We start from the raw sequence: 27,207 nt of genomic DNA, 5'->3' as shown, positions 1-27,207 counted from the left end.
TACTATAAGAATCAGGTTAATGGAAGTGACTTCCAAGGGAGTCTCATATCACCTCATGCCAACTCACTGTGGTGAGAAGGGCCAAGTTCAAGAAGTTCATGAGTAAATGGATTTACAGGTGACAGACATTTCCAGTGGGACCCAGTGTTCCTCCCCTCCCCAGTACATGTATAGGAAAGGTGAGGAAAATGAAAGCCAATTGTACCTGACTCTGACACCATATGTCTCCCTTCTAAACTCGGGTGCTCTGATAGGGAAGGAGAGTACCTTCCACATGGTATTGCCTCTGAGTAGCTTTGTGAACTCCTTTGGACTATTATGTTGGCTGGTACTTTGGCTTCTTTGGTTCCCAGCACCAGCTGATGCCCAGAGATGAGTCCCAGTTGGGAAGGCCCTATTGCTCAGTGCTGTAGCTGTCTCCAGGCCATTGTTCTTGAGACTTCCAACAGGGCAGATTTGTGCAGTTGGCCCATCTGGACAAGATCTATAACAAGTAGAGCTCTGTGAAATAAGCTCATCTCCATAGTCCATCCCCCACTACCCCCGCTTTCGGGCTGCAGCAGCCTGACACTCCAGCCCTGACACAGAGGGTATCAAAGAGATACTCTCTGCTTCTTTCAAAAGGGTATTGCTTGTGGCTTCTCATTGATTGGCACTACCTGCGCAGAAATTGGAAAACAGGGACTCTCTGCCCCTTAATTAAATCTCTTCCCTTAAGCCAGCCCTTTAGTTTTGAATCTCCTTGGTGCCAGAATCATAATTAATAACATCAATAAGATTAACTTCTGGTCCAGCTACCCTAGTCAATCCAGAATGTTCTTTTCAAAGTCAAGACATGAACAAGACAGGTATCTCAGTGAATAGGAAAGAGCAGACAAGATCAATAGGAAAAAGGGAGGAAAAAGATGAGTTCTTGGTTTGAATATAGGATTTTCCCTGGTCACTAGATTTATTGACTTTCAGTTTGGAACAGTTTTGAGGAAGAGAGGAAGGGAGAAAGAAATGGTAGGGATCCAGAGATGGGGGAAGGGAGGGAGGGAGAAGGGAGGGTGGAGAGAGAGAGAGAGAGAGAAATTGGACTTAAACAGTTATTTATTCTAAGTCCAGGGAAAAGGTCAAGATGTTTAAAGATCATTTTATCACCTCTGCCTTCCAGCTGTTAGCCTTGCACTTGAATCATCCCTTTTTCAGTTCCTCACAGTTGGGTCATTTCAAAGGACTCAGTGTATCAGGCCCCTGCTTCCCCATGTCCATGTGCTATGTCAGGCCTGAAATGGACTCTTCTACAGCCTCTATTCTGATATTTCTGGTGTCTTCAAATGACTGCTACCCCTCCTCACTGTAGACAGACAAAGAAAATACAAGAAAGGTTAAATAATTCCAACTCATGGCTCTCTAACTTCTATAAATACTACCCTGAGGTGAATGTTTGTCCAAGTAGAGGTCCTCTGTATGCCTAGTTCTTCCCAGATGCTTAAAAGCCCACTTTATCCTGTACAAGGTTGCATGATACAAGGAGGTGAAGGGCAAAGTTGCAAATGAAGTATCCTTGGAAATAAAGAGACTTTGGAGAAAAGGAAACCAAAGCCAACAAAAGACTCTCTGATGATAGTTTCTGTATTCTTCTCCTCCTGGGTCCTACTACCTTGGATTTCACTTTTCTTGAATATTTTCTAGCATCATCAAGTTCCTTGAAGAGTAAGCATTTTTTTTCTTTTTACATTCTCCAACAGGTAAACATGCCCTATCACCATGCTAATTAGGGAATAAAACCCATTCTGAGACTAGGAAGTTCAGGTTGGTCTGAGAGGGTGGTCTTTCTGAGAGTTCAAAATTCCTGACCCCATTCTGACAGTGTCGAGCATCTTAGAAGACCTAAAAGACCTCTCTGTTGGGTTGTATAGCAATGGCTGCACTCTAGTGCAGCCCATGACTATTTCAGCCTTGCTGAGAGATGGGGAACTTGTCACCTTGCCTTCCTACCACAGTCAAGGAAACTGACTGGGTCACACAGGACAGCACCTGTGGATGGGAAAGACTCCTTATTTAAGCCTGTGGTAGGGGGAACAGAGGACACTGTAAAGGCCAGGCTCTAGGTGGGAGGTGGCAGGGTGAAGGGTGGTGCAGATTAAGATGACAAATGCCAGAATCTAGTAGCAGTGGTCTGAATAGTCTCCATTGGAGAAATGGAAAACAGACAGTCTCCAGCAAGGGAAGAAGGTCATCCTGGCCCCAGGAACATAGTCAAACCTTACTCTCATTAGAAACGGGATAGACAGCATGGAGAAAATCTGGATTAGGGTAGACAAACCATCTTGTGCAGCCACTATTAGCGTTATGTAGTGTACACCCACATAGTTTTGGGATCAGCTGATGAAGTTCTGAGTGGGAGATCAGGAAGGAGCTATTTAATCTCCCAATGGAATCTAATGGAGGAGGGAAGCCCACCCAAAAGGAAGTAAGAAGCCAATAGCTGAACTTTCTAACCCCAACCTTATTCAGAGTACCTGATGGGTATCTTCTGACCATAGCACTTTATAGGCAATCCAGTAGAAGATGTTGAAAGTGAGGAAAGTGAAAGGGAAGACAGACCAAGAGATGGTGTTAATCCTCTTGGCTTGGTCCACATAGAGATCCCATATGGCTTCTCTCTGCCTTTAGAAGAGGGGATGGTGGCTGGGGGCTATAAATGCCAGAACTTTCCATTAGGATGATATCTTCCTTCTGGAATTACATGGAAGAAAAGGCAGAATTCAAAGTCATAGTTCTAAGGTAGAAGGATAGAGGCCAGGCCACACAAACATCTCATAGGTGAAGCTATGTAGATAACGTGTCTGGGTACAAGTGCCTTTTGCATGCATTTTTATGGCTACAAAAGTACTCATGAGATACATGTATGCTAAGAAGCTATATATTATATATGTATGGTATATTACGATCCATTTCCATTTGTAAATAAGCCCCAAGCTGCTTTTTTAAAATGCAAAACATCACTTAGAGCTATCCAAAACCCAATGAAGTGCCAAACCATTCTGGGAGGAACATTTAAATGTCAAGTTATCTCTGACTGATAATAAACAGAATAAACAGAACAAAGAAACCTTTAGAACGGCACAGCTGAGGTCTTTAGACTTGATGAGCTAGAATTCAATGACTTTCAAGAGCTCCAGAATTAATTCTCTACGTACATGGTATCTTCTTAAAAATTCTTTTTCTTGACACAAAGCTGAAAATTTCGTTTCATTTATTTATTTATTTAAATATATTTTATTGATTATGCCATTATAGTTGTCCCATTTCTCCCCCTTCATCCCCCTCCACCCTGCACACCCCTCCCCCACCATTCCCCCCTTTTGTTTATGTCCATGTGTCACAAGTTCTTTAGATTCTATATTTCCCATACTGTTCTTGCCCTCCCCCCTGTCTATTTTCTACCTACCATTTATGCTACTTAGTCTCTGTACCTTCTCCCCACTTCTCCTCCTCCCACTCCCCTGTTGCTAACCCTCCATGTGATCTCCATCTCTATGGTTCTGCTCCTGATCTAGCTGTCCTCTTAGTTTGCTTTTGTTTTAAGTGTGGTTGTTAATAACTCTGAGTTTGCTGTCCTTTCACTGTTCATCTTTTTTATCTTCTTTTTCTTAGATAAGTCCTTTTAACATTTCATATAATAAGGGCTTGGTGAAGATGAACTCCTTGAACTTGACCTTATCTGAGAAGCACTTTATCTGCCCTTCCATTCTAAATGAAAGCTTTTCTGGATAGAGCAATCTTGGGTGTAGGTTTTTGGATTTCATGACTTGGAAGACTTATTTCCAGCCCCTTCTTGCCCTTAAGGTCTCTTTTGAGAAATCCGCTGACAGTCTGATGGGTACTCCTTTGTAGGTGACTCTCCCCTTATCTCTTGCTGCTTCTAGGATTCTCTCCTTCATTTTAATCTTGGCTAGTGTAATTATGATGTGTCTTGGTGTGTTCCTCCTTGGGTCCAATTTCTTTGGGACTCTCTGAGCTTCCTGGATTTCCTGGAAGTCTATTTCCTTTGCCATAATGGGGAAGTTCTCCTTTATTATTTGTTCAAATAAATTTTCCACTTGTTGCTCTTCCTCTTCCCCTTCTGATACTCCTATAATTCGGATGTTGGAACATTTCAAGATGTGCTGGAGGTTCCTAATCCTCTCCTCATTTTTTTGAATTTCTTCTTTTCTGTTTGGTTGTTTATTTCTTCCTTCTGGTCCACTCCATTGGTTTGAGTCCCAGTTTCCTTCCCATCACTACTGGTTCCCTTCATTTCACTTAATTTAGCCTTCATATGTTCATCTAATTTGTGACTAAAATCGACCAATTCTGTGAGCATCCTGATCACCAGTATTTTGAACTGTGCATCAGACAGGTTAGCTATCTCTTGGTCAGTTAGATCTATTGACTCTGGGGCTTTGAGCTGTTCTTCTTGAGCCATAATGTTTTGGTTTGTTTGCGCCTGTTATGTATGAGGGGTGGAGCCTTAGGTGTTCACTAGGGCGGTGCAGTCCAGTTGCTGGGTTGTGATGCTGAATGTGGGGGCAGGGTCAGAGACGGGCAATGGCATTTGTTCTGCTCTCTCTCTGATTTTGGACCCCTCTGCTGCTCGTGGCAAGCAAATTGGTCCCTTCTGATGCTGGTTCCTGGGTGTGTGGGCTTGTGCATCCTCCAGAACCCTGTGGGTCTCTCCAACAAATTCTCTGTGAGCCTGGGAGCCTCTCCCGACACCTTGCCCCCTGAAAGTTTTTCCAATTGGTGCTTTTAGGTTTTAATTACCATTGCTGGGGCCCTGGTTTGTGTGGTCTCTCTCACTGCTCACTCCTTTACCTGGTTTATCTGAGTGTGAATGTGTGACCTCGGTCAACCAGCCACCTTGCACCCTCACAGGATCCCCTGTTGCCACCCCATGCCTGGGATCTGCCAACCGCCGCCTGTGCACCTGGGTTGATCTGGCCACTTTTTCCTGTGTGACCTGTCTCTGCCAGCCACTGACTCCGTCCCTCTTACCTGTCTGGCTGATGGTTCACGGTTGTCGGACTTTTGTACAGTTCAGTTTTCTGTGTGTTTTGGTTGCACTTTTTTTTTTTACTAAATCTTTGTTGTCTTTAAACTTGGCTGTGCAAGGAGGCACAGTGTTTCCACCTATGCCTCCATCTTGGCTGGAAGTCCCAAAAGTTTTAAATAACAGCGTGGATTATCTGGATTAGGGTAAAGGTAATTACTCTATTGCAGATACCTGTGTTTTTCTGCAAATCAGCTATTTCAACATACAGATCAGTATATCTAGGGCAGGGGTGTCAAACTCATTTTCACTGGGGCCACACCAGCCTCGAGGTAGCCTTCACAGGGCCAAAATAACTTTAGGACTGTATAAATGTAACTACTCCTTAACTGTTAAGAGTTGAAATTACATTTGGCCCTTTGCAGGCAACCATGAGGCTGATGTGGACCCTGGTGAAAATGAGTTTGACACTCTTGATCTAGGGTAACATTTGTTACCCAATACACATTCCTTTTATCTATGCAGCATACATTGTGGAAGTAAATTTGATATAAGTACTAAGGAATATAGCAGAATTATGAAAAGTTTATTTATCTAATTGTCAGCTGACAACTTTAAGTAGCTATAACACAGCTGAGAACCAAGAAGTAAGGACAGAAATATAAAGTTAAAGAAGAGAGAGTGGGGGGAGAGAGAGAGACCCTCTGAGTGATTAATAGAGAGAGCTTTACTCATATAAGAGCCCTTCAGGTCGCTACTCATATCCTATTAACTCAGTTTATATACAACTCAAACATGCCTAAATCTGTCTACTTCTAAAAGACACATTGCCTCACAGCTTGGAAATTAGCAGAAGACAAATAAATATATGCTATAACCTGGAAATACTTCATTCAAAGATGGTTACACTTTTTAAGAGTACTGATGTTTATAAGCATAAAACCTTCAGCTATATAAGAAATCACCTGAAATGAAATGCCTCCTTAAGAGATGATGCCAACTGTCTTCTTGGTTTTCCCAAGAATGAAGAAGGTGTCCTGAGACTAGGGACTTTCAATGCTGAAACAGAACAAGATATATGCACATTGAATGAATGTGACATAGATAAACATAAAATGTGAATAAAGTAGATTTTTATACATGCTGTGCAGTTAGAAAAACATTATAGGATCTTTATAATGGAACCTCTGCAGCTTTGTTAACACGTTGTAAAATAACTTCACAGATAAGATGATCTGGTGGGTCCCAGTGCCCTATGATTATTACATCACTATAAGGTCTAGCCTAACACCAGGCATCAGGGGAAGGCAAGCTCAGGCCAGAGATTCAATAACAGATCCTATCTCTTTCCCTGCTTCTACTGGGCTCATGGTAAAAATTTGGGAAAGAACATTGGTCTTGTTCACTGCTCTGTCCCCAGTGCCTAGCACAGTATCTGGCATCTAATAAACAACCAGTGGATATCAGTTGAATAAATGAATGGTCTCTTGCCCTGGCTGGTGTGGGTCAGTGTATCGAGCACCAGTCTACAACTCAAAAGGTTGCCAGTTTTTTCCCCAGTCAGGGTACATGCCTAGGTTGCAGGCCAGGTCCCCAGTTAGGGCCGTGTGAGAGGCAACCAATCAATGTATCCCTGGTACACTGATGTTTCCCTCCCTCTGTTTCTCCTTCCCTTCCACTCTCTTTCAAAAATAAATAAAGAAAATATTTTAAAAATAGATGGTCTGTTGAGCCACATGCTTCAGATATAGGATAGGGAATGGCTTTTTTACATGAAGCTAGTATTCTCTCAAGGGCTCAAACTGAAGAATCTTACTTTGTAACTGAAGAATCAGTTACAAAGTCATTGGCAGAAAAAAACAATTACTTCTTGCTCCACTCTGGCACAATGTTCTGATGCCCTCAGCCTTCAGAAAGAGTGGCATCTTAGGAAAGATAGGAAAGAATCTCTCTTAAGTCTGCCCAGCAGAGAGCTTTGAGCCTTGATTTTGCTAAATTTTGTGGAGATGTATGTGTGTAGGACAGAGGCAATTCGCAATTGTAATTGTTCTTTGACCCTCAGTTGTTGTAGTGGGGCAGCCTTAGCTCTCTGCTCAAAGTTATTTACATAACCTGTTACCAAACTCCCTGGCTCATCTCACCTGTATTTTCTTTTCTTTTTTTAAAAGATTTTATTTATTTACTTTTAGAGGGGAAGGGAAGGAGAGAAGGAGAGAAATATCAATGTATGGTTGCCTCTTGTGAGTCCCCTGCTGGGAACTGGCCTGCAACCCAGGCATGTGCCCTGACTGGGAATTGAACCATGATCGTGTGGTTCGCAGGCCCACACTCAATTCACTGAGCTACACCAGCCAGGTCACCTGTATTTTCAAATTCATTTCCACATTATTCCTACATGAAAGATTGTGCTGGACCCATTTTAGAAATGAAGAACCAGAGGCAAACTAAATATCTCCCAAGTAATTGAAAAATAAGGGGGTAAATAAAATGATTTTCCATTTTGCTTTCCATTTCAGGTCTCTCAGATCTCCCATTCACCACTGCTCATTTTGATCCCCTCACCCCCCATCCAGAAGATACAAGCACAAAATATATTTGTTTGCAAAAAGCTCTGAAAGAGGAAGTTGAATACAATTGCCGTTTCTGCTTCTATAGGTCTAATTATTTTCCCTTTTATCCAATCACAGTAAATCTAGAGGTAATTATTTGGAAATATTACCCAGGCTGAAAAATGCTATTTACACAGAAGAAAAAAACTGGCTAATAGAGTGAGGTGCTCATGGCCTAAATTTTTAGAAATGTATTGTACTATTTGTAGTTGGGAGAGCAAAGATGAGTGGCCTAAAATCTAAGGGGCCCTGGACTTGGGTATTAGCTATTTAGGCCAAATTTTGAGGTGTGTGTGTCTGTGTGTGTGTATTGGGAAGGACAATGGAAATTTAAACACCATATTATGACTTCCATGGTTGTTGAGATAGAACATATTTGTTGTAGCTCTATATAAGGGAGGAAGTGTGGGGAACTAGAGAGGGAAGATATCTCAAAACCAAGCTGGGGAGGGAATGCACAGTATGGGAGGTGAGGTGTGGAGATGGGAAAGAGTGATAGGTATTGAATAATAGGTATTGAAATGAAAAGAAGAAATTGGAGAATGGAGAAAGGTGCTAGGCAAGCAGCATTCTGAACCCAAACCCCCGAGAGGCAGTATTTTGAAATTTCTTCCATTTCTCAAAGTATTCTGTTGATAGTGTCAAAGCTTTCACTCTGTCCAGCTTGAAAGAGAGCCCTTACCAGTCAGTCTACCAAGGTTGGTGAACTGGGTTTCATGGTGCCATGTCCAGAGCCTGGTGCTAGGGCCCAGTGAGGTTATAAAAACAAGAGGGAGAGACCCTTCCCTGTGACACTTAGATGAGCTGTGAAGACAAATCAGAAATATATGGGGGAAAAGGTAAACTACTTCAGAAGGTGACATGGAAGAAGACCACCACGCAGTGAAGACATGTGGCTGAGGAGCGATTACAGAAAAACAGTATTAAGCCTGGATCCAGGTGAACAAGTGGCAGGCTCCTAGAACACTCCTAACTTGCACTTGGCTAAGGGTTCCTTGAAAAGCATATGGATTATCTTCCCTCCCTTAAAAGGGCTCCTCTCAAACTAAAAAACTGCTGCTTCTCCAGCAGGGCCCAGAGACAGGTTTTTGACATAGATTAACTCTGCATCAATTTTTCCAGCCTGCTCAGTGGCTTCCAGGATCCCTCCTACCACTCCACTGGGATAGCAATGGCTTTAGGAAACTCTAAGTGGGACATGAGCTAATGATACCAGTTTGGATTTTCAGGTTTTATTTACATTAATAATAAGCCCAGCTCACTTTCAGGCAGGATCCAGGAGCCTAAGCAGGGCCCAGGATGCTGTTATAACTGTGTCATAATTGAGCATTGATTGTGATGGTCTCTATTATGAAATCAGGATCAAACTATATACAACAAGGGGGTACAGGTAGGCTATGGGCAGTTGGGAGAGGGAGAGGTGCAGGGGAGGTGGAGGCACTAGTGGCAATATGGAGTAGCTCTACATTAGCTGCTGTAGTGTTCTGTTGCTGGACACCCACACAGGCAATTTAGCTGGCAAAAGGACTCTGGAATGGTTCATCAGCCTGCTCTTTTTTTCCAAGGTAGGCATTGAGAAGGCATCAAAATCAAAACTATAAAGGTAAGATTTGGGTACCTGCAGGCAGGTTTAACATAGATAAAGACAGGGTAGGGAAAGTTAGTTTAGAAAAGAATGTATCCTCTTGCCTTTGTGCCAAGTCTCTATATTTTTTCTTCACCTCAGCATGGGATAATAAGGGCTGATATGAGTAGGTCTGTTGAAGAATTGGTCCTATTTAAGGAGATGCAGTTATGGATCATTCCACAAGAGGAAGAACTTTCCAGGGCCCAACTAAAGGATCAAAGCCAGGCAAGAATTTGTTCTCAGAACCACTAATGAGACAGGAGACTTGCCCTCAGCAGAAAGGATTTTTAGCAAGAGACAGTAGTTTGCAAGATTTTTTAGTGCAGACATATGGTAGAGGTAATTCAGCAGCAGCTGAGGTGGGAGGTGGGGTGTTAGGGGAGAAGAGCATTAGTGTTAGACTGTCCCCAAGTAGGGGGTCTCAGATCATCATTTTTCTCCTCCACCTTCTTTCACCTACCCCAGATATCACATGCGTTTGTCCCTTTGGCTTTAAAGCCTCCACATTAGGCGTAAAGCAAAGAGTCAAAGCTCAAGACATGCCAGAACTCTCTCTGGTGATTAAGAAACCAGTGTAGAGCTCAGCAAAGTCTTTGCTCATAATTGGACACTTGTTTCTGTGAAAGTGGCCCAGGCACATCTGTTGTCATAACAATGTATCCAGCACTATTGTCTGGGCAATAGGGGTAAACTGCCTCCATTGTCATGACTACAAGATCCCTGCTAAATTTCCCCCAGGTGATCACTCTATCGTAGAAGAAATGGGGTTAACAAATATGAGTGAGGGAGAACAAGTCAAACCCAACTCCTCTGATGTACCCAATGAATATCAAGGCAAAGAAATCCAACAGTTGGAAGAGGCAAGGGATGATTTTTCAATTCCAGTTTAGCTATGGGGACCCTTTTATAATGCTCCCCTAGAAAGAGACCAAGGCAGACTCTTGAATTCTTAATCTGTATGTGACAACCTGGGTAGGTGGAGAAACAGGAGCAACCACCACTAATTCTCAAAACAATCTTATATTGACTAACAAGGTAAGGTTCTAATACTGGCTAGCATTTTTTTTTCAGTGCTTGTGTTCCAGGCTCTGTGCCAATGCTCTAAATCACCACAGTAGACTTCCCTGAATGGATTAGAGTTCTAATGACAGATTAAGAAAATGGAATCAAACGGTTAAAGTACTTATCTGTGACCATCCTTGGACTAGAATCCAGGGTTACTGATTGCCTGTCAAGTGCTTGCAACTCTAGGTTTGCTCTTGATTTGTGGCAAGAGTGGTAGGGATAAAGGAGTTCTGAGGAGGAAGGAAGTGGGCCTTTAGTTATACACATCACGTGCTGGCACCTCTGCTTTGAATTCCTCATGCTGACAGGAAACAATTCACAGCAGCATACTCCAGCATGGTAGAAAACATGAAAAGCAGGCACACAGCCATCCAGATGTCAATTGCCTTCACATAGGATACCTGCAATATCTATCATCAGAGCAGTCAACCTTCCTGGAGTCCTCCCATGGCTTGTCCAGTGAGTTGTCAGCCCTTATGAACTGCCTGTTGTTCTTCAATTTTATCCTGAATTTCTTCTGGGTTTTAAAGAAGCTTTCCATGATATTTCCAGTTGTATGAAGTCCCATGTTAGTCTTAGGCAAGATTACCCAGTGAGAAGACGTAATCTTGGGGTTGGGGGTTCTGAATTGCAGTCTCAACATCAGACTAGGAGTTTCTTCCTTTCCCTCCTCTACTCCTATTGTTCCCCTGACCCCATGGTTTTTCCTGCTGCTCTTTGTGAGAGGCCCTGCTGAAGAACTGAGCTTAGTGGTGAGCTGGGCCTCCTCTCTCACACTGGAGAGCAGAACAGAGAAAGGGTCCCAAGGGAGTGCTACCCACCCCTGGCTATGGAAACTTCTCTAATTTCTAGGTACCCTTGGCATTGTCTATCCAGTCCCCATTGCTATCCTCTCACTACCTGCCTTGGAAGCCCTTACTTTCTTTTCTTTCTCATTTTCCTTGTGAATATTGGACACTCACTTCTCCTGGAACAGGGTTGTGGTTGGGTGGAGCCAAGAGAGGGTTTAGAACTAAGGTTTATGAAGTCCTTTAACCTCCTTAACTAGATTGACTCCTTACATAGTTTTAAGCTGCTAAACTCACCCTAGAGGGATCCCCAGCAGGAGCAGAATTGATGACAGACAACCTGTTTCCCAAGCTTTTGCCATGTTGGACAGTGAAGATACTGCAGACTCCAGGTAAGGAGCAGGTCTCACTGGATAAACCTTCCACCTCCATGGTTCTTACCCTGGGAAAACCGCTCCCACCAAGGGCACTTGGCAATATTTGGAGACAATTTTGTTTGCACAATTTTGGGGGGTGGTGGTGGCTACTAGCATCTAGTGGGTACAAGCCAGGGACACTGCTAAACATCCTACAATGCACAGGACCCACCCCTAACCCCCACCACATTCTCACACACACAACAGGAATTATCAGGCCCAAAATGGCAACAGTGCTAAGGTGGATGAAATCCTGTGCTCTCTTTTAGGAGAATTCCACTGAGGTGGGTAGTGCTGATGGGTTGCTATGCAACCCTGATTAAGCATCCTTTTGTGTTTCCATTTTGCCACCTACTACTAAGAGGGCATCCTATTTCATTCACCATCTCCCAGTCCCACTGTGCCCCCAGGGATGTCTAGTAACTTCTACAAAATTTAACAATGAGGTAATGACAAGGGAGATCCATAAAGGGCTTTGGTCCATCAAAAGAAAAAGTGCACCGTAAGCAGCAGAAAGAAAGTCTTATTAATGATGAGTGTGTTAATAATAAATCTTGCCCTGGCTGGTGTAGCTCAGTGGATTGAGTGCCGGCCTGTGAACCACACGATCGTGGTTCAATTCTCAGTCAGGGCACATGCCTGGGTTGCAGGCCAATTCCCAGCAGGGGACTCATGGGAGGCAACCATACATTGATGTTTCTCTCCATCAGTGCTTCTCTCCTTCCCTTCCCCTCTGAAGATAAATAAATAAAATCTTAAAAAATAATAATAAATCTTAAATGTCTCTGGAATCCATTCATTCAACTATCCTAGCCCATCTGAAGGACTGCAACAGTTTCCTAAATGGTCTCCCTGCATCTATATTTGCCACCTCCAATCTGTTCTCAAAATGGTAGTAAGAATTTTGTTTGCAAAATCTAAATGTGATCATATCACTCCCCTTCTACCAAGCCTTTATTGGCTCTCCAGTAGTACCCTTATAGTACAGTCTATACCTGTCTTAGCATGCCTACCCCTTCAGCCTCATCCAACCCTTTGCAATCTATGACCCTGCCATGATGAACTATTATTTTTCAGTAGTCTCCTAACAAGACAATCTCTCTGTGTCTCTCTCCTTTACCTGTACAATTTTTACTGTTCAATTTGGATATCACATCCTCTAGGAAGCCTTCCATAATCATTCTACCCTGCGTCTGTTGCCTCTGTTTTATATGCCCAGGTTACCTACAATTTCTTAGTATCCATCAAATATAAGTGGCCATTTCCTTCACTAGACTGTGAGTGCTTGTATGGCAGGGACAGTTTCTATTGTGTCCACTGCTAAATCCACAGTGCTTAGCTAAGTACCTGGCGCATAGTAAATATTTTTTGAATGGATGGATGGTTAGATGAATTAATGGGTGAGTGAATGGATGGATGGTTTAGCAATGTATCTGTCTCTACTGGCTTCTGTTTCCCCTTTTTGCCCTCCTCACTACTACTAAGAACTATGGACCATTTAGGTTGTAGTACCTCAAGAGAATTGAGTCATTCCTCCAACTAATGTGACTTTAGGTCTAATCTGCCAGTCTTTGGCAGAAAGTTCCATTTAGTTCTTCCATTTTGCATGGAGCCACCTGCAGTTGTATAGATCAAGAATGGCAGAGAGACAGAGATCAGTGCTTTTGGATGACCCCATAATAACAAAGAAGAAGATGTAATTTACTGAACCTCTGCCTTATTAGTGTATATTTACAACAATTCCAAGTTTTTGCTAGTATAAACAGTGACACAGGAGCCTTCTTGGGGTCTAAAGACAATATGATACATTAGAATATTTTCTTCTAAAGAATTCCAAGGAGTGGGGATACCTGGATCAGCATGAATATGATATTTTATTGAGTTGTACACTTGAAACCTATATGGTATTATGAACCAATATCACTTCAATACATTTAATTTAAAAAAACTCTCAAAATGTGGCCCCCTGCACCACCTTCATCAGAATCCTCAGTATGGTTGTTCAAATGCAGATCAGAATCTCTGAGGGGGAGAGCCCAGAAATCAACATTTTAATAGGCTCCTAGGGGAATACAAAATTGCCAGGGTTCCCCCAACCCCAGTAAAGGTTATACCAATTTCCACTCCCATCAGTGTTTTTTAAATTCTTTTATTTTTAATTGTTGTTCAAGTACAGTTTTCTGTCTTTTACTCCCATCCCAGCCCATCCACCCATCCCTCCCCACCTCCCTCCCACTTCCACTCCCCCACCTAGTTTTTGTTCATGTGTCCTTTACATTTGTTCCTGTAAACCCTTCCCCTTTTCCCCTGACATTCCCTCCCCTCTCCCCTATGGTCACTGTCAGCCTGTTCTCTATTTCAGTGTCTTTGTTTATATTTTACTTGCTTCTTTGTTTTGTTGTTTAGCTTCCGGTTAAAGGTGAGATCATGTGGTATTTGTCTTTCACTGCCTGGCTTATTTCGCTTAGCATAATGCTTTCAAGTTCCATCCATGATGTTGCAAAGGGTAGGAGCTCCTTCTTTCTTTCTGCTGCATAGAATTCCATTATGTAAATGTACCATAATTTTTTGATCCATTCATTTCCTAATGTGCACCTAGGTTGCTTCCAGCCCTTGGCCATTGTAAATTGTGCTGCTATGAACATTGATGTGCATAGGTTCGTTTGGATTGGTGTTTCAGGGTCCTTAGGATATAATCCTAGCAGTGGAATTGCTGGGTCAGAAAGCAGATCCATGTTTAGTTTTCTTAGAAAATTCCATACTATTTTCCATAGTGGTTGTACCAACCTGCAATCCCACCAACAGTGCACTAGGGTTCCCTTTTCTCCACAACCTCTCCAACATTGTTGTTTGTTGCTTTGTTTATGATAGCCATTCTGACTGGTGTGAAGTGGTATCTCATTGTGGCTTTAATTTGTATCCCTCTGATAGCTAGCATTTTTAAATTCAGTGGCCTATTCTCCTCACTCCCTGTACCCCCACATACACAAATGCACATACTCATAGGGCTTCCTATGAGCATGAAACTTCAGTGGCACCCAAAGCACATTGGCACACCATAGGAAGTACCTAGGTTATCCCCTCTTCATCCTGTGGCCTCTCTCTCAGGGTCATAACTCTTGGCAATCAAACTGCCAGGGTAAATGAGGCAGCATCAGGGTGAATATGCTCTGGGTAGTTCCTCTCTACTTCCTGGGCCATATTTCACACATGGGAAGACAAACCATTTTACAAGAGGTAGGCAGTGGTGGCAGCAGTAGGAGGAATGGACAAGAATCCACTAGTGCCCTGAGGTCTGTTCCCTCCTGGTTCAGTGCAGCCATTGACTTCTCCCCGATGTAGATTCCCTATCTTCCCACAAAGTTGGCCCCAAGATAGGCAGAGCATTCCTACTACTCAGTGGCACAGGCCCATTTACTCTGCAGCATGTGACAGGGACAAGAATATGGGCTTTGGAATTAGACCAATCTGAATTTGAATGCTAAATCAGCCATTTAGAACCTCAGTTTTCCCTTTCTGGAAAATTGGACTGATAACACCTGCCATAATGATAACCACTTAACACCACATTTGGTATACAGAGGCTTGCTGCTTGCCCCCTACTCTCCCATATGGAGGGCCTCCTATGACTCAGAGAGTAAAGACCCTGGGTTTTTACCAGTGTTGTGTAGTGCTTAGTCCTTTAATAGCCTAGATCCTTTTCATCTCACAAGATAAACTGGTGTAGAGTCAGCCCCTCAGCCACTTGTACAGTGGGATCATCTTTCAGCCACTCGAACATGAGGTCATTCATGGTATAGCCAACTGAAAGTGACAGAGATGGCAGAAGGCTGCAGAGTGTTGGTGTTGGATAGAGGTAGGGTGAGGGTTAGAACTGGCAGAAAGAACAGATGAATAAGACCTGGGTTTTAGGAGCTCCATGCATATCTTAGAAAGGGAAACATTTCTGAAGAGGGTTCTTGGTCAATTGTCTCACAGGCCCATCATAAATGGGAAAATCAGAAAGATTTCCAGACTCCTCTCCTACCTAGTTTTGAAGCTTTAGAGAGATCCAAAAATAAATTATTCTGGTAGACCTAGAAAGAAGGTCAAAAAGGTTGAAAAGATGTCAAGGAACCCAGCTGGGAACCTCCTGCCATATCTCAAACCCAAGAGAATAAACATGTGTACCAAGGCCATGTCTCAAGCTGAGCCAGCCTCAGAACCAGGGATTCTGCTAACTCACCCTAGGGAGGAGAGAGCTACTTTATACCATGCTAGTCATGCATGGGATAATATGTATACCACAGACTCTTAGCCAGGGCCCTGAATTGGGGGATATTGAGAGCTAACATGTGAACATGCCAGGTTGCTCACAGAGAGTTAGAAGTTTGTGAGGGCTCCTATCACATCTATGACCATATTCACACCTGTCAGATAGAAATGGGAGCAGAAACACCAAGGCTCATGGATGTCCAGAGTAGAGCTAGCGTAGTAGTATGATATTGGGCAAGTCTCTTCCTCTTCTGTAAAACGCTCCACCTACTTTTAAAAGTTATTGTAAGAGGGTAATGAGAACCTGGTCATAAAAGTGGTTTATGAACTGGAAAGAGCTGACCATATACGGCACATTCTAGCAATCAAAAGTATTACATGCTGGAAACAGCTCAGCGAGCCTGCTTCTGAAGACCAAGTGGATGTCTCCTGGTCTCACAGTGTTACCACACTCAGGAGATGGCAAAGGGGTGGACATAGGTGATGATTCAGCCTTGTCGTTCTTTTGCTTCTCTGAACTTGGTGCAGCCCCTGTAGGCTGGCATCTTTGCTATAGAATAACCCTTGGCTGATTTTTCCACTCTGGGCACTGTTCTATGTCTAAAACTGTCCTTGTCCACCTCTCTACAACTTATCTGTAGAGATTCCTCATTTCATGAGGAATCAAGGTTCCTCATTTATTCCTCATTTCATGAGGAATCAGGGTTCAAAGAGTACCCCATCCCTGCCAACTCTGGCAGTTTTACGGGCATCTTGAATATCTTAACTCACGGGGAGTTGAGGTTCTCTCTCACTTAAGGCACTGTGAGAGGGAACACACGTTTGGGCAGAGGAAGTGCCCCTCAAATGTCCTCCCACAACCACCACAAACAAATTTGTATGTAAGGCAGGGGTCTTCCCATTCTCTAGCCCCATGGAACAGCCAGGCCAGCAAATTGTATGGGGATGGGAAAATAACACTGTGTTGGGTATTAGCAAGTGCCAGCTTCTAGTCTCATTTTTGCCAAGGAATGTGAGTGTTTAGTGATATCCCTTCCTGCTCTGGATGCCCTTTTCCTGTCTGGAATATCTCAGGATGGAGTTAACTAGCTGGGATACCAGGCCTTATTCCATGACTCTCTAGGGACACTTACAACTCTCCAGCTGCATCATGCAGGTCTGGATGTCTCTGGGGGAAGTCCTTGAGGTCTATTCCACAAGACAAAATGAGGATCAGCCTAGCAGGGCCAGTAAGAAAGAAATGACATTGGTTTATTGGGGCCAAGCATAACACAGGGGCCCTCCTTCAACACCTCAGCATCGATCTGGCTTCTTCCTTTTGACTCAAACTCTCCCAGCAGGAACACCTGATGCTGTAGAGCACATTACCATTCTTGAAGATGTGTAGTAACTTGTCATTGGCAGTCACCTCATGGAAGTTGGCCCCTTTCTCATTGGTAAAGAACAGGTTGGGTTTCCAGATAGAGTCCAGTATGGAAGAGTTGAGGTCTAGTGAATCATCAGGGTATTATCTGTAGGCCAGGCGTGGGTCATTCCACTGCTTCCCCAAGAAGGCATTCACCTGGTAGACTTACAAGGGTGCAGAGATGAGCCCATCAGTGAGAGTGGTATTCCAGGGGCCCAGCCAGGTTTACATGGATAGGAGGGTCATGAGGTAAAAATGCTGAGAGCACATCTAAGAGGTAATGGGCATTTTCCATGGGAGAAACAGCCAAACTGGGCTGATATAGGAAAGATAGGAAGGGAAAATACATTTTTTGAGCACTTACTATGCACAGGCTCTCTTCTAAGTGCTTTCTTTTTTTAAAAAATATATTTTAGTGGTTATACCATTACAGTTCTTCTATTCCCCCCTTCATTCCCCTCCACCCACAAACTTCCTACCCCACCATTCTCCCCCCCTTAGCTTATAACCACGTGTCTCAAGTTCTTTAGATTCTATATTTCCCCCACTATTCTTGCCCTCCCCCTATCTATTTTCTACCTACCCTCTATGCTATTTTCTGTGCCTTCTCCCCCCTTCTCCTCCTCTCACTCCCCTGTTGCTAACCCTCCATGTGTTCTTCATTTCTATGGTTCCACTCCTGATCTAGCTGTCCTCTTGGTTTGCTTTTGTTTTAGGTGTGGTTGTTAATAACTGTGTGTTTGCTGTCCTTTCTGTTAACATTTTTCATCTTCATTTTCTTATATAAGTCCCTTTAGCATTTCATATAATAAGGGCTTGGTGATGATGAACTCCTTGAACTTGACCTTATCTGAGAAGCACTTTATCTGTCCTTCCATTCTAAATGAAAGTTTTGCTGGATAAAGCAATCTTGGCTGTAGGTCTTTGGATTTCATGACTTGGAATACTTCTTTCCAGCCCCTTCTTGCCTGGAAGGTCTCTTTTGAGAAATCCGCTGACAGTCTGATGGGTACTCCTTTGTAGGTGACTGTCCCCTTAGCTCTTGCTGCTTCTAGGATTCTCTCCTTCGTTTTAGTCTTGGCTAATATAATTATGATGTGCCTTGGTGTGTTCCTTCTTGTGTCCAACTTCTTTGGGACTCTCTGAGCTTCCTGGATTTCCTGGAAGTCTATTTCCTTTGCCAGACTGGGGAAGTTCTCCTTTATTATTTGTTCAAATAAGTGTTCCACTTGTGGCTGTTTCTTTCCCCCTTCTGGTACCCCTATAATCCAGATGTTGGAACGTTTAAAGATGTCCTGGAGGTTCCTAAGCCTCTCCTCATTTTTTTGAATTCTCATTTCTTCATCCCTTTCTGGTTGGATGTTTTGTTCTTCCTTCTGGTCCATTCCATTGATGTGAGTCCCAGTTTCCTTTCCATCGCTATTGGTTTCCTGGACATCTCCCTTCATTTCAATTAGTTTAGCCTTCATATGTTCCTCTAATTTGTGACTATAATCAACCAGTTCTGTGAGCATCCTGATAAACAGTGTCCTGAACTGTGCTTCTGAGAGGCTGGTAATTTCTCGGTCGCTGAGAGTTATTGGCTCTGGGACTTTGAGTTCTTCTTGCGCCATCTTTCGGGCTGTTCATTCCTGTTTGGTAGCAGGATCGGAGCCCTAAGGTGTTCACCAAAGCAGGGCAACTCAGTCGCTGGGTTGTGACGTTGTATGTGGGGGCAGGGTCAGAGAGGAGCAATGGCGCCCCGTCTGCCACCTCCCGCCACGGCCCCCACAGGTGCTGCAGCTGCCACTGTTACCGGGCCCACGCGTTTCGTCCCACTGCACGCAAGTGTGCCACCGCCGTCAGCCCTCGCCCCCTTGGGCCTGAGTGGTCCATCTCACTGTGTGCAAATGTGTGACCCCTCTCAGTCTGCCCCAGACCCTGACTGGGTCTGGGCTGCCTGTGCGCCTAGGTCGGGGGATCTTTCCTGCCCGACCCTGTTCCGCTGCTGGCTCCGCCCCTCTTACCATCCCCGTTGAACGGTTAGTAGTTGTTGGACTTCCGTATAATTCAATTTTCTGTTTTTTGGCTGTGTCTTTGTTCTCCAAACCTTTGTTTTATTCAAACTTGGTTGTGGGAGAAGGCACAGTGTTTCCACCTATGCCTCCATCTTGGCGGAAGTCCCTAAGTGCTTTCTTTATGTGCTTCATCTCATTTAAATCTCTCACCCACCCTGTGAGGAGGATGCTGTTATGACCCTCATTTTCCAGATGAGGAAACAGACAAAAAGAGACCTGCCTAGGGTCACGCAGCTATTCAATGGTAGAGTCAGGATTTGAACACAGGTTTTCTGATTCCAAAGCCTCCTAGGCTACCTCCTAGGCTGGACCATCTACTGCTTAGGTTAGTCTGCCTTTAGCACTGAAACTATGGGTTGGGAAAAGTGTTCCTCCTGATGACCAGTTTCACACATAACATAGGCTTAGCCATGACCATGAAACCAGGAGAGGACAGCAGAAGGAGAAAATGCTTGCTAGCTAGAGGGCTTCACCCATTCACACTAGAATAGAAGTGGGGAACAGAGAGATCTTACCATGGAAGTCTCAGTGATAGAGCTGAAACTGTTGAGGAAGATATTGCAGGTCACATTTATGGGTAGGCCTAAGGGCAGGTAGTAAAGCACAGCCATATTGTCAGGGCATTCCAGGTGCCTGGGAACAGGTTTCAGAACTCCCTCCTTGAGCTTGAGGCCAGAGCACTGCTGGGAAAGGGCAGTGCCAGCTACACACGCCCATGGACAATGGGGAGGAGAGGCTCCTTCTGAGCTGAAAAACTTAGCCTTCTACCTCCAACTTCCTGCCTTTGGGGCAGGCAATAGGAGCTAGATCATCAGTGTGTCTGTGGGGGGAGTAGTTTGTGGGATGAGTGTTTCTTACCTTTAAAATTGGGGCAAATCTTGGCATCATATCCAGATGTCTGCCCCATAAGCTTGTCAAGGAAATCAGAGAACAACATGGGGTGGGAACTCTTGGTCCCAGATTTGATTTCCTCTTTTGCTAAGGCAAGCCTGGACAGGAGAGATTTTTAAAAATCTAAGGCCAGTTGTATTCTGCCTTTATCACAGACCCTCTCTTTCCCTGTCCCTAACCACATCTGGCTGGTCTCCCCATCAGGCAGCAGGATGGGACAAGGTGAGTTCCTGGGTGTCCATTTGCAAATTGAGAACAGAAGCAGCTATAAACCAAAATAGTAGATCACCAGTTAGTCCTAGAAAATGGCTTTCATTTATATTAGATCTTTTTTTCTTCACCATTCTAAGTGTGATGGGAGTAAGGACTATTGTTTCCATTTTACAGATGAGAAAACTGAGGCTTACAAAGCAGGGGGAGTTGTGTGATTGCAAATTGCTGCAGCTGCTATGGAAAACAGTATGGAATTTCCTCAAAAAGTTAAAAGTACAACTAGCACATGATCCTCCAATTGCACTTCTGGGTATCTATCAAATGAAAACAAACACTAATTTGAAAAGATATGTTCACCCCTATGTTCATTACAGCATTATTTACAATAGCCAAGATATGGAAGCAACCTAAGTGTATATTTAAAAATAAATGGATAAAGGAGATGTGGTGGATATATATGTTGAAATATCATGCAGCAATAAAAAAGAATGTAATCTTGCCATTTGAGACAATACTGATGGACCTAGAGAGGGTTGTGCTAAGTGAAATAAGCCAGTCAGATAAAGCAAATACTGCATAATCTCACTTATACATGGAATCTAAAACAAACAAACAAGGAAAATGAAAGAGGAATGACTTGCTCAAAGTCTCAGAGATGGTGAGTGACAGGATCAGGACATGAACACGAGGCTGAGGGCTCATGCATTATTCTCATTTTGAAGGTGCCTTAAATGTATTCAAAGTAAAGTGACCACACACTGGAAATAATGTGGCTATGGCAACATTTTGCGTATCTGGCCCAGCCAAGGATTGGAGGGGCTCAAGAATAATTGTATCCCTGAGAGTTGGTTTCAGCTGTTTGGCCTTCATGCTGAGCCACTCAGGCTCTAGGACTTAGCTTCTGGAGAGGGGGGCTTGGCTTCTGGCATATGATCTAGCATGAAGCTCTTTTGAGCTGGACCAGAGTTCAGGGTTGTGGCAACTGCAGACAGATGAATGTGCTTTGGCAACAAAGTAGGTGAGAAAGCAGGGCTCTAGGAGCATGGAAAAGCCTCCCAGTAGGATGGCCATGCTTAGAAGGCCAACTCCCATCTTTTCCTCTTAATGGGTTGATTTTAAGTAAGGAGCCATTGTGTTTTGGCCTGCGCTAGAAGCCATCTCTTTTTCCCTTTGACGAGTTTCCCCTTTAAGAGCAGCAAAGCTGTTTCCACAGGACTGCTTCTCTGCTTACTATTGAACAGCTAGAGGAGGCACCAGGAACTCAACAAAGCCTTGAGGGCAGAGGTGGGGCTCAAGGCCTGAGCCCAGGCTGGACTCCTGGGTGGGCCCTGTGACTCCTGCTCTTCCTGCCATTACCACTGATCCAGATCTAGAGCTAGTTCCTGCACTGCTACACTGTGGGGCTGGAGGCAGGGTGACTGCTGTCCTTCTTGGTCTGAATCTCCTTTGAGCTAGTGGGCTTCTCTTTCCCAGTAAATCTATACACCCACCAGTGATGGATACAATATTAACTATAGCTAAGGCACCATGCTAAATGCTTTACTCACTGTATCTACTTTAGTTCCTACATCAATCCTCTCAATAAGTGCCATTATTATCCTATTATATAGATGAGGAGATTAAGGATCAGCAAGGTGAAACAACTTGTTCATGATCAATATTCATCCAGACCCGTAGTAGAGGTAGAGAAGGGCAGCTGGACAGAGAGGACTCTTGTCAAGGTGGTGGCTGGAGGATCACGTGAGGCAGCAGCTGGTGGACAGGGCAGTCGCATATTTGCATGCAGATAAACTGGGAGGAACAACTGGGGAGCAAGACAGACTGTGCAACCCAGAGTTCCAGCACAGAAAAACAAAGTCTCAAAACCTTTGACTGAAAAAAACCTGTGGGGGTTGAGGCAGTAGGAGAAACTCCTAGCCTCACAAGAGAGTTCCTTGGAGAGACCCACAGAGTCCTAGAATGTACACAAACCCATTTACTTAGTAATCAGGACCAGAAGGGCCCAATTTCACTGTGGGTAGTGGGGGGAAGTGACTGAAAACTGGCAGAGAGAAGACCAAGCAGCACTTTTCCCTCTAAGATCCCTCCCCCCCACATACAGCATCACAACACAGCAACCTGGGTTGTCCCACCCTAGTGAAAACCTAAGGCTCTGCACCTTACTACATAACAGGCACTCCAACACACATACACACACACACACACACACACGCACACACGCACACACGAACACAATGGTCTAAATGAAAGAACAGATCAAAGCTCCAGAAAAAAATATTACTAAGTGACGAAGAGATAGCCAACCTGTCAGATGCACAGTTCAAAATATTGGTAATCAGGAAGCTCACAGAATTGGTTGAATATGGTCACAAATTAGAGGGAAAAATGACAGCTATGAAAAGTGAAATTAAAAAAAATGTACAGGGAATGAACAGTGATGGGAAGGAAACTGGGACTCAAATCAATGGTTTGGAGCAGAAGGAAGAAAGAAACATTCAATCAGAACAGGATGAAGAAACAAGAACTCAGAAAAAATGAGAAGAGGCTTAGGGACCTCTGGCACAACCTTAAATGTTCCAACATCTGAATCATAGGGGTGCCAGAAGGAGAAGAGAAGAACAAGAAATTGAAAACTTATTTGAAAAAATAAATTATCAAAGGAGAACTTCTCCAATCTGAGAAAGGAAATACACTTTTAGGAAGTGCAGGAAGTTCAGAGAGTCTCAAAGAAGTTGCACCCAACAAAGCACACACCAAGGCACATCATAATTACATTACCTGAGATTAAAGATAAGGAGAGAACCTTAAAAGCAGCAAGAGAAAAGGAGACAGTTACCTACAAAGGAGTTCCCATAAGACTATCAACTGATTTCTCAAAAGAAACGTTACAGGGAAGAAGGGGCTGGAATGAAGTATTTGAAGTCATGAAAGGCAAGGACCCACATCCAAGATGACTCTATTCACCAAAGCTTTCATTTAGAATGGAAGGGCAGATAAAGTGCTTCCCAGATAAGGTCAAGTTAAAGGAGTTCATCATCACCAAGCCCTTATTATATGAAATGTTAAAGGGACTTTTCTAAGAAAAAGATCAAAATTATGAAGAGTAAAATGACAACAAACTCACAGCTATTAACAACCTAACCTAACCACCCCCCCCAAAAAAACAAAACACCAAACGAAGCAAACAAGTACAACAGGCACAGAATTACAGAAATGGAGATCACATGGAGGGTTATCAGTGGGGGAGTGTGACAGGGAGAGAGGAGGAAAAGGTACAGAGAATAAGTAGCATAGATGGTAGGTAGAAAACACACAGGGAGATGTTAAGAATGGTATAGAAAATATAGAAGCCAAAGAACTTATGTGTACAACCCATGGACTTGAACTAAAGGGGGAGGAATGTAGTGGGGGGGCTGTGCAGGGTGGAGGGGAATAAAGTGGGGGAAATGGGATAATTGTAATAGCATAATCAATAAAATATATTTAAAGAAAAGACAGATGACAGTGAATATTGGGGGAAATGTTTGTCTTCATTGGAGAGAGGTGGAGATGGAACAGTGAGATAACAGTTTTCATCCCTTACATTTGCAAGTTTAAAATTAAGTAAATGTCAATATGTTTGAGAACATAGTAAGTCACACATTGTCACATGGGGGAGTGTTGATTGCTGCCCGATCTTTCCCAAAGCAGTTTAGTCACATATGCTAAGGCTTGCTATTGTTCTCTTCTCTCAGAAGAAAGTGTGGGAGGTGAGGCCTGTTAACTGTTTTATTTGCCTTTCTTCCTAGTGGAGATTAACATTTTCTCTAATGTTTGTTGTCATTTGTCTTCATTTTTGAATGGTTAGCTTATGTACCACTATGCTGTACACCTGAAACTAAACAAAATAACATTGAGTGTAAACTGTGATAAAAAATAAAAATAACAAAAAATTTTTAAAAAGCTAAGCTAGTAAAGCTAAAGTCAAGATTCAAATACAGAGCTATTGACTTCAAAACTAAGTCCATCTATAATACCATAATACCATTATGCAAGCAGGCCAGGGTGGGCTGCCAAAGAACCAGGGTAAAGAAAGATCTGTGGCAGCTATACCTTGACCTCCTAAAGTCCTGCCTCCTTGAATCTCTTGAGTGGGAAGAAGCCATTACCCTGGCACAGAGGCCACCTTCGCCCCAATCAGGGGCTGCCAGAGCAGGTGTCCTACGGAGACTGAAAATCCGAGGAGGCTAGTGGTGGTGCTGGAGCAACAAGTCCATGGCTTCTCCACAAGGTGTCTATACCAGCCACGTGCTACTTTTGGCCATAGGCCACCTGCCTTTTGGCAGGCCACATGGCCCCAAACATGGAGCAGCCAGATCCTTGCCCTCCTTCTCAACCCCACTCATGTCACTTCTCCTGCTCACCCCATCCCCAGGACCCTGGCACAGGGCTGTGGGCTTAGCTGTTTTGGGCTCCAACCCCTATTTCAGCCCCTACTTTGTCTATAGGTCTGAGAGCAGCATCACTGTGAGATTTTCAGTGTAGAAATTTCTAAATGCTGGCAGACAGGGAAGGTTGCAATGCAGTGGGGTAGGAAGAGAACTCTGATCTGCCCCTGGGTAACTGAGTTACTTTGGACAGGTCATACTTCCTTTCTAGGCCTTAGTTTTCATTTCTACAATAAAGGGCTTAGACTCAGGACTTTCTAAGGGGCTGCCTTGTTTTAATTGCCCAAGTGGGAATGCTGCTGCTGAAACTTGGGCCCTGAGACAACGTCTCCTCCAGGAGGTCCAACAATGCCCCACTGGGGGCCCCTTTGCCTTGCATCCTCCTATTAACTCCAGCTGAACGGCCATTCCACTTTGGGTTGCTTTTCACTCTTCAGACATTTACCAGCCCCCACATATTGCATCCCTGTCTGCCAGCCAGCCAATGTGTGTGCAAGCAGTAATTCAGGAGGCTCCCCAGTAACAAGCAGTTCTAGTGTGCTCCTTGTATTAAAGGGAGGGGGATGGTACGGAGGCAGTGACCCTCACCCTCCTTCCAGTTTGGGAGGCACTGTTCTTATGACCAGTTCAGCCCAAGCCACAGCCATCTTTCCTGCTCAGCCTGTCCATCTAGACTGGTTCCTGGTTTAATAAGAAAGGGACCCCAAAGCATGTCTTGCCTCCAAGGTCAGGAAATGACTGCCAGTTAGTCTCCATTCAGAGACCATGAGCAGCCATGTGCACACAGGCAGGATAACTGCAAAGAGCCAAAATTTGGTCAGGCCAGATTCATTCTGATGTGGTTTGGGGTAAACCCCTGATACTCTAAGCCTCTTGGTTGGGAAGCTGGCAGATGTTGGTGTCATTTTTAAAGATCTGAGCAGTGTGTGGCCAGACTGGTAGGGGTATAGAATTGGATGGCCTCTGTTCTGGGGCTTAGCTACCTAGTACTTCCCTAGGCCCAGAAAGCTCCCACCCATGCAGAAGTCTTCCTACTAGCTCCAGGACCTTGACCCACTTCATATAAAGCTCCTGGGTACTGATTGGAGGAAGGAGTGTCATATCCTGAAGCCCTCCAGAAGGTTTTTTTTTTTGTGTGCAAAATTAGAAGAAACTGTGCGAGATGCCTCTGCTACTCCCTGCCAGAGTTTGGATATATGCAACACCTTCTCACCCTGACTCAGCTCACCTGATGAGGACCTGCCCTGGCAGGGTCCAGAGAAGAAAGGAGAGGGTTGCAGGAATTTGAGTTGTCATTCTGTGGACCCTGGATCCCTTTCTCAGCCTGGCCGAGGTGAAGGGATATCCTGTGGTGTCTGCTGTACAGATCCTTTTTCCAACTTGTTCAGCTAGCAAGAAGCTGGTAGGATCAGGCTAGGAGTTCTCTCTCTCTCTCTCTCTCTCTCTCTCTCTCTCTCCCTCTTCCTGTCCCACCCTCTCCCACCCTCTCCCTCTCTCTTACTTACTGTCTTATCTTCTGCCTTGCTATTACCAGTCAGGAGCCAGAACTCTTCCTGTAGAAATGATCCTGACACAGACAACCCTGTTGTCTCCTGATCTGGTTCGCCTGGACTCACGGAGTGCCTCAGCCTGCCCATGGTGGGAGCTGGGAGAGATTCTCTTTGTGCAGCAACAAGTTGCCAAAACCTGGAGAGCCTTGGAGGGGAGGGAGGAAGGAGACTGGGAGGAGGGAGATTGGGAGGAAGTTTCCTTCCTTCCAACCACCCAGATGCACCCTCCAAAAGCAGTAATTTAAAGGCACAGTTGCTGGCAGATGGAGTGTGTTTTGGAGCTCATCAATGTGCTGTGGAGGAGCTGGGGCTGCTGATGCTACCCAGAGAATACCTGAGGTGTTCTGTCCAGCTTCTAAATCTCCCTCTGGAGGAGTCTGTGCAGGCTGCCCTGCTTTCCGCTCACCAACAGTTTCCCTTTTACCCTGGAGCTATGCTGAAGTCCTAATGAGTTTTACAAAGGGGAAAAATACCTGAGAGGATTTAGGCAGAGAAACTGGGTATTTGCAAGCTGACAACTTCAGGTCAGGTATGAGAGGGGTCAAGGAAGAGGTGGTCAAGGGCAGGGGTGGTTCTTCAATCTTCTCGATGGAGGCACAAGGGATGGAGGATAGAGAGGAACTTTGAAGCGCTTCTCATATGTGGTCTGTTTGTCTTCCAGTCTGTACATTTTTCTCTCTGACTGTCTCATCTCCTTCATCCTTGCAGCTGCGCATCCTTTTCCTGCTTCTTTTCCTTAGGTCATTTGTGGTGAGCTTGGGAGGCCCTCTGTAGTTCTTGGAATTCTCCCTTTCCCAACACACTTTCTCTATCCCAGCTCTATTGGGGGAAGGGATAGGTAGGTGTCTCTGGCAGATTCAGGGTAGGTCTGGCACACAGCAGGCT

The 27,207-nt window shown here is 44.3% G+C and overlaps 1 protein-coding gene and 1 pseudogene across 1 annotated transcript; one reads left to right on the top strand and one right to left on the bottom strand.

The window, feature by feature from the left end:
• Positions 1–10,017: 10,017 nt before the first annotated feature.
• On the top strand, positions 10,018–11,057 carry TMEM31 (transmembrane protein 31). Its single transcript, XM_037059409.1, is given in 2 exon segments — positions 10,018–10,116; positions 10,647–11,057. Coding segments are annotated over 2 exon segments (510 nt in total).
• Positions 11,058–11,067: 10 nt separating this feature from the next.
• Positions 11,068–26,068, bottom strand: LOC118996142 (glycine receptor subunit alpha-4-like; annotated as a pseudogene).
• Positions 26,069–27,207: the final 1,139 nt, after the last annotated feature.

Source organism: Sturnira hondurensis, unplaced genomic scaffold, assembly GCF_014824575.4.
Source record: "Sturnira hondurensis isolate 20B ecotype Veracruz unplaced genomic scaffold, ASM1482457v3 Scaffold0010857, whole genome shotgun sequence".
NCBI classification, from domain to species: domain Eukaryota; kingdom Metazoa; phylum Chordata; class Mammalia; order Chiroptera; family Phyllostomidae; genus Sturnira; species Sturnira hondurensis.
This window is presented reverse-complemented; position numbering and strand designations above follow the sequence as displayed.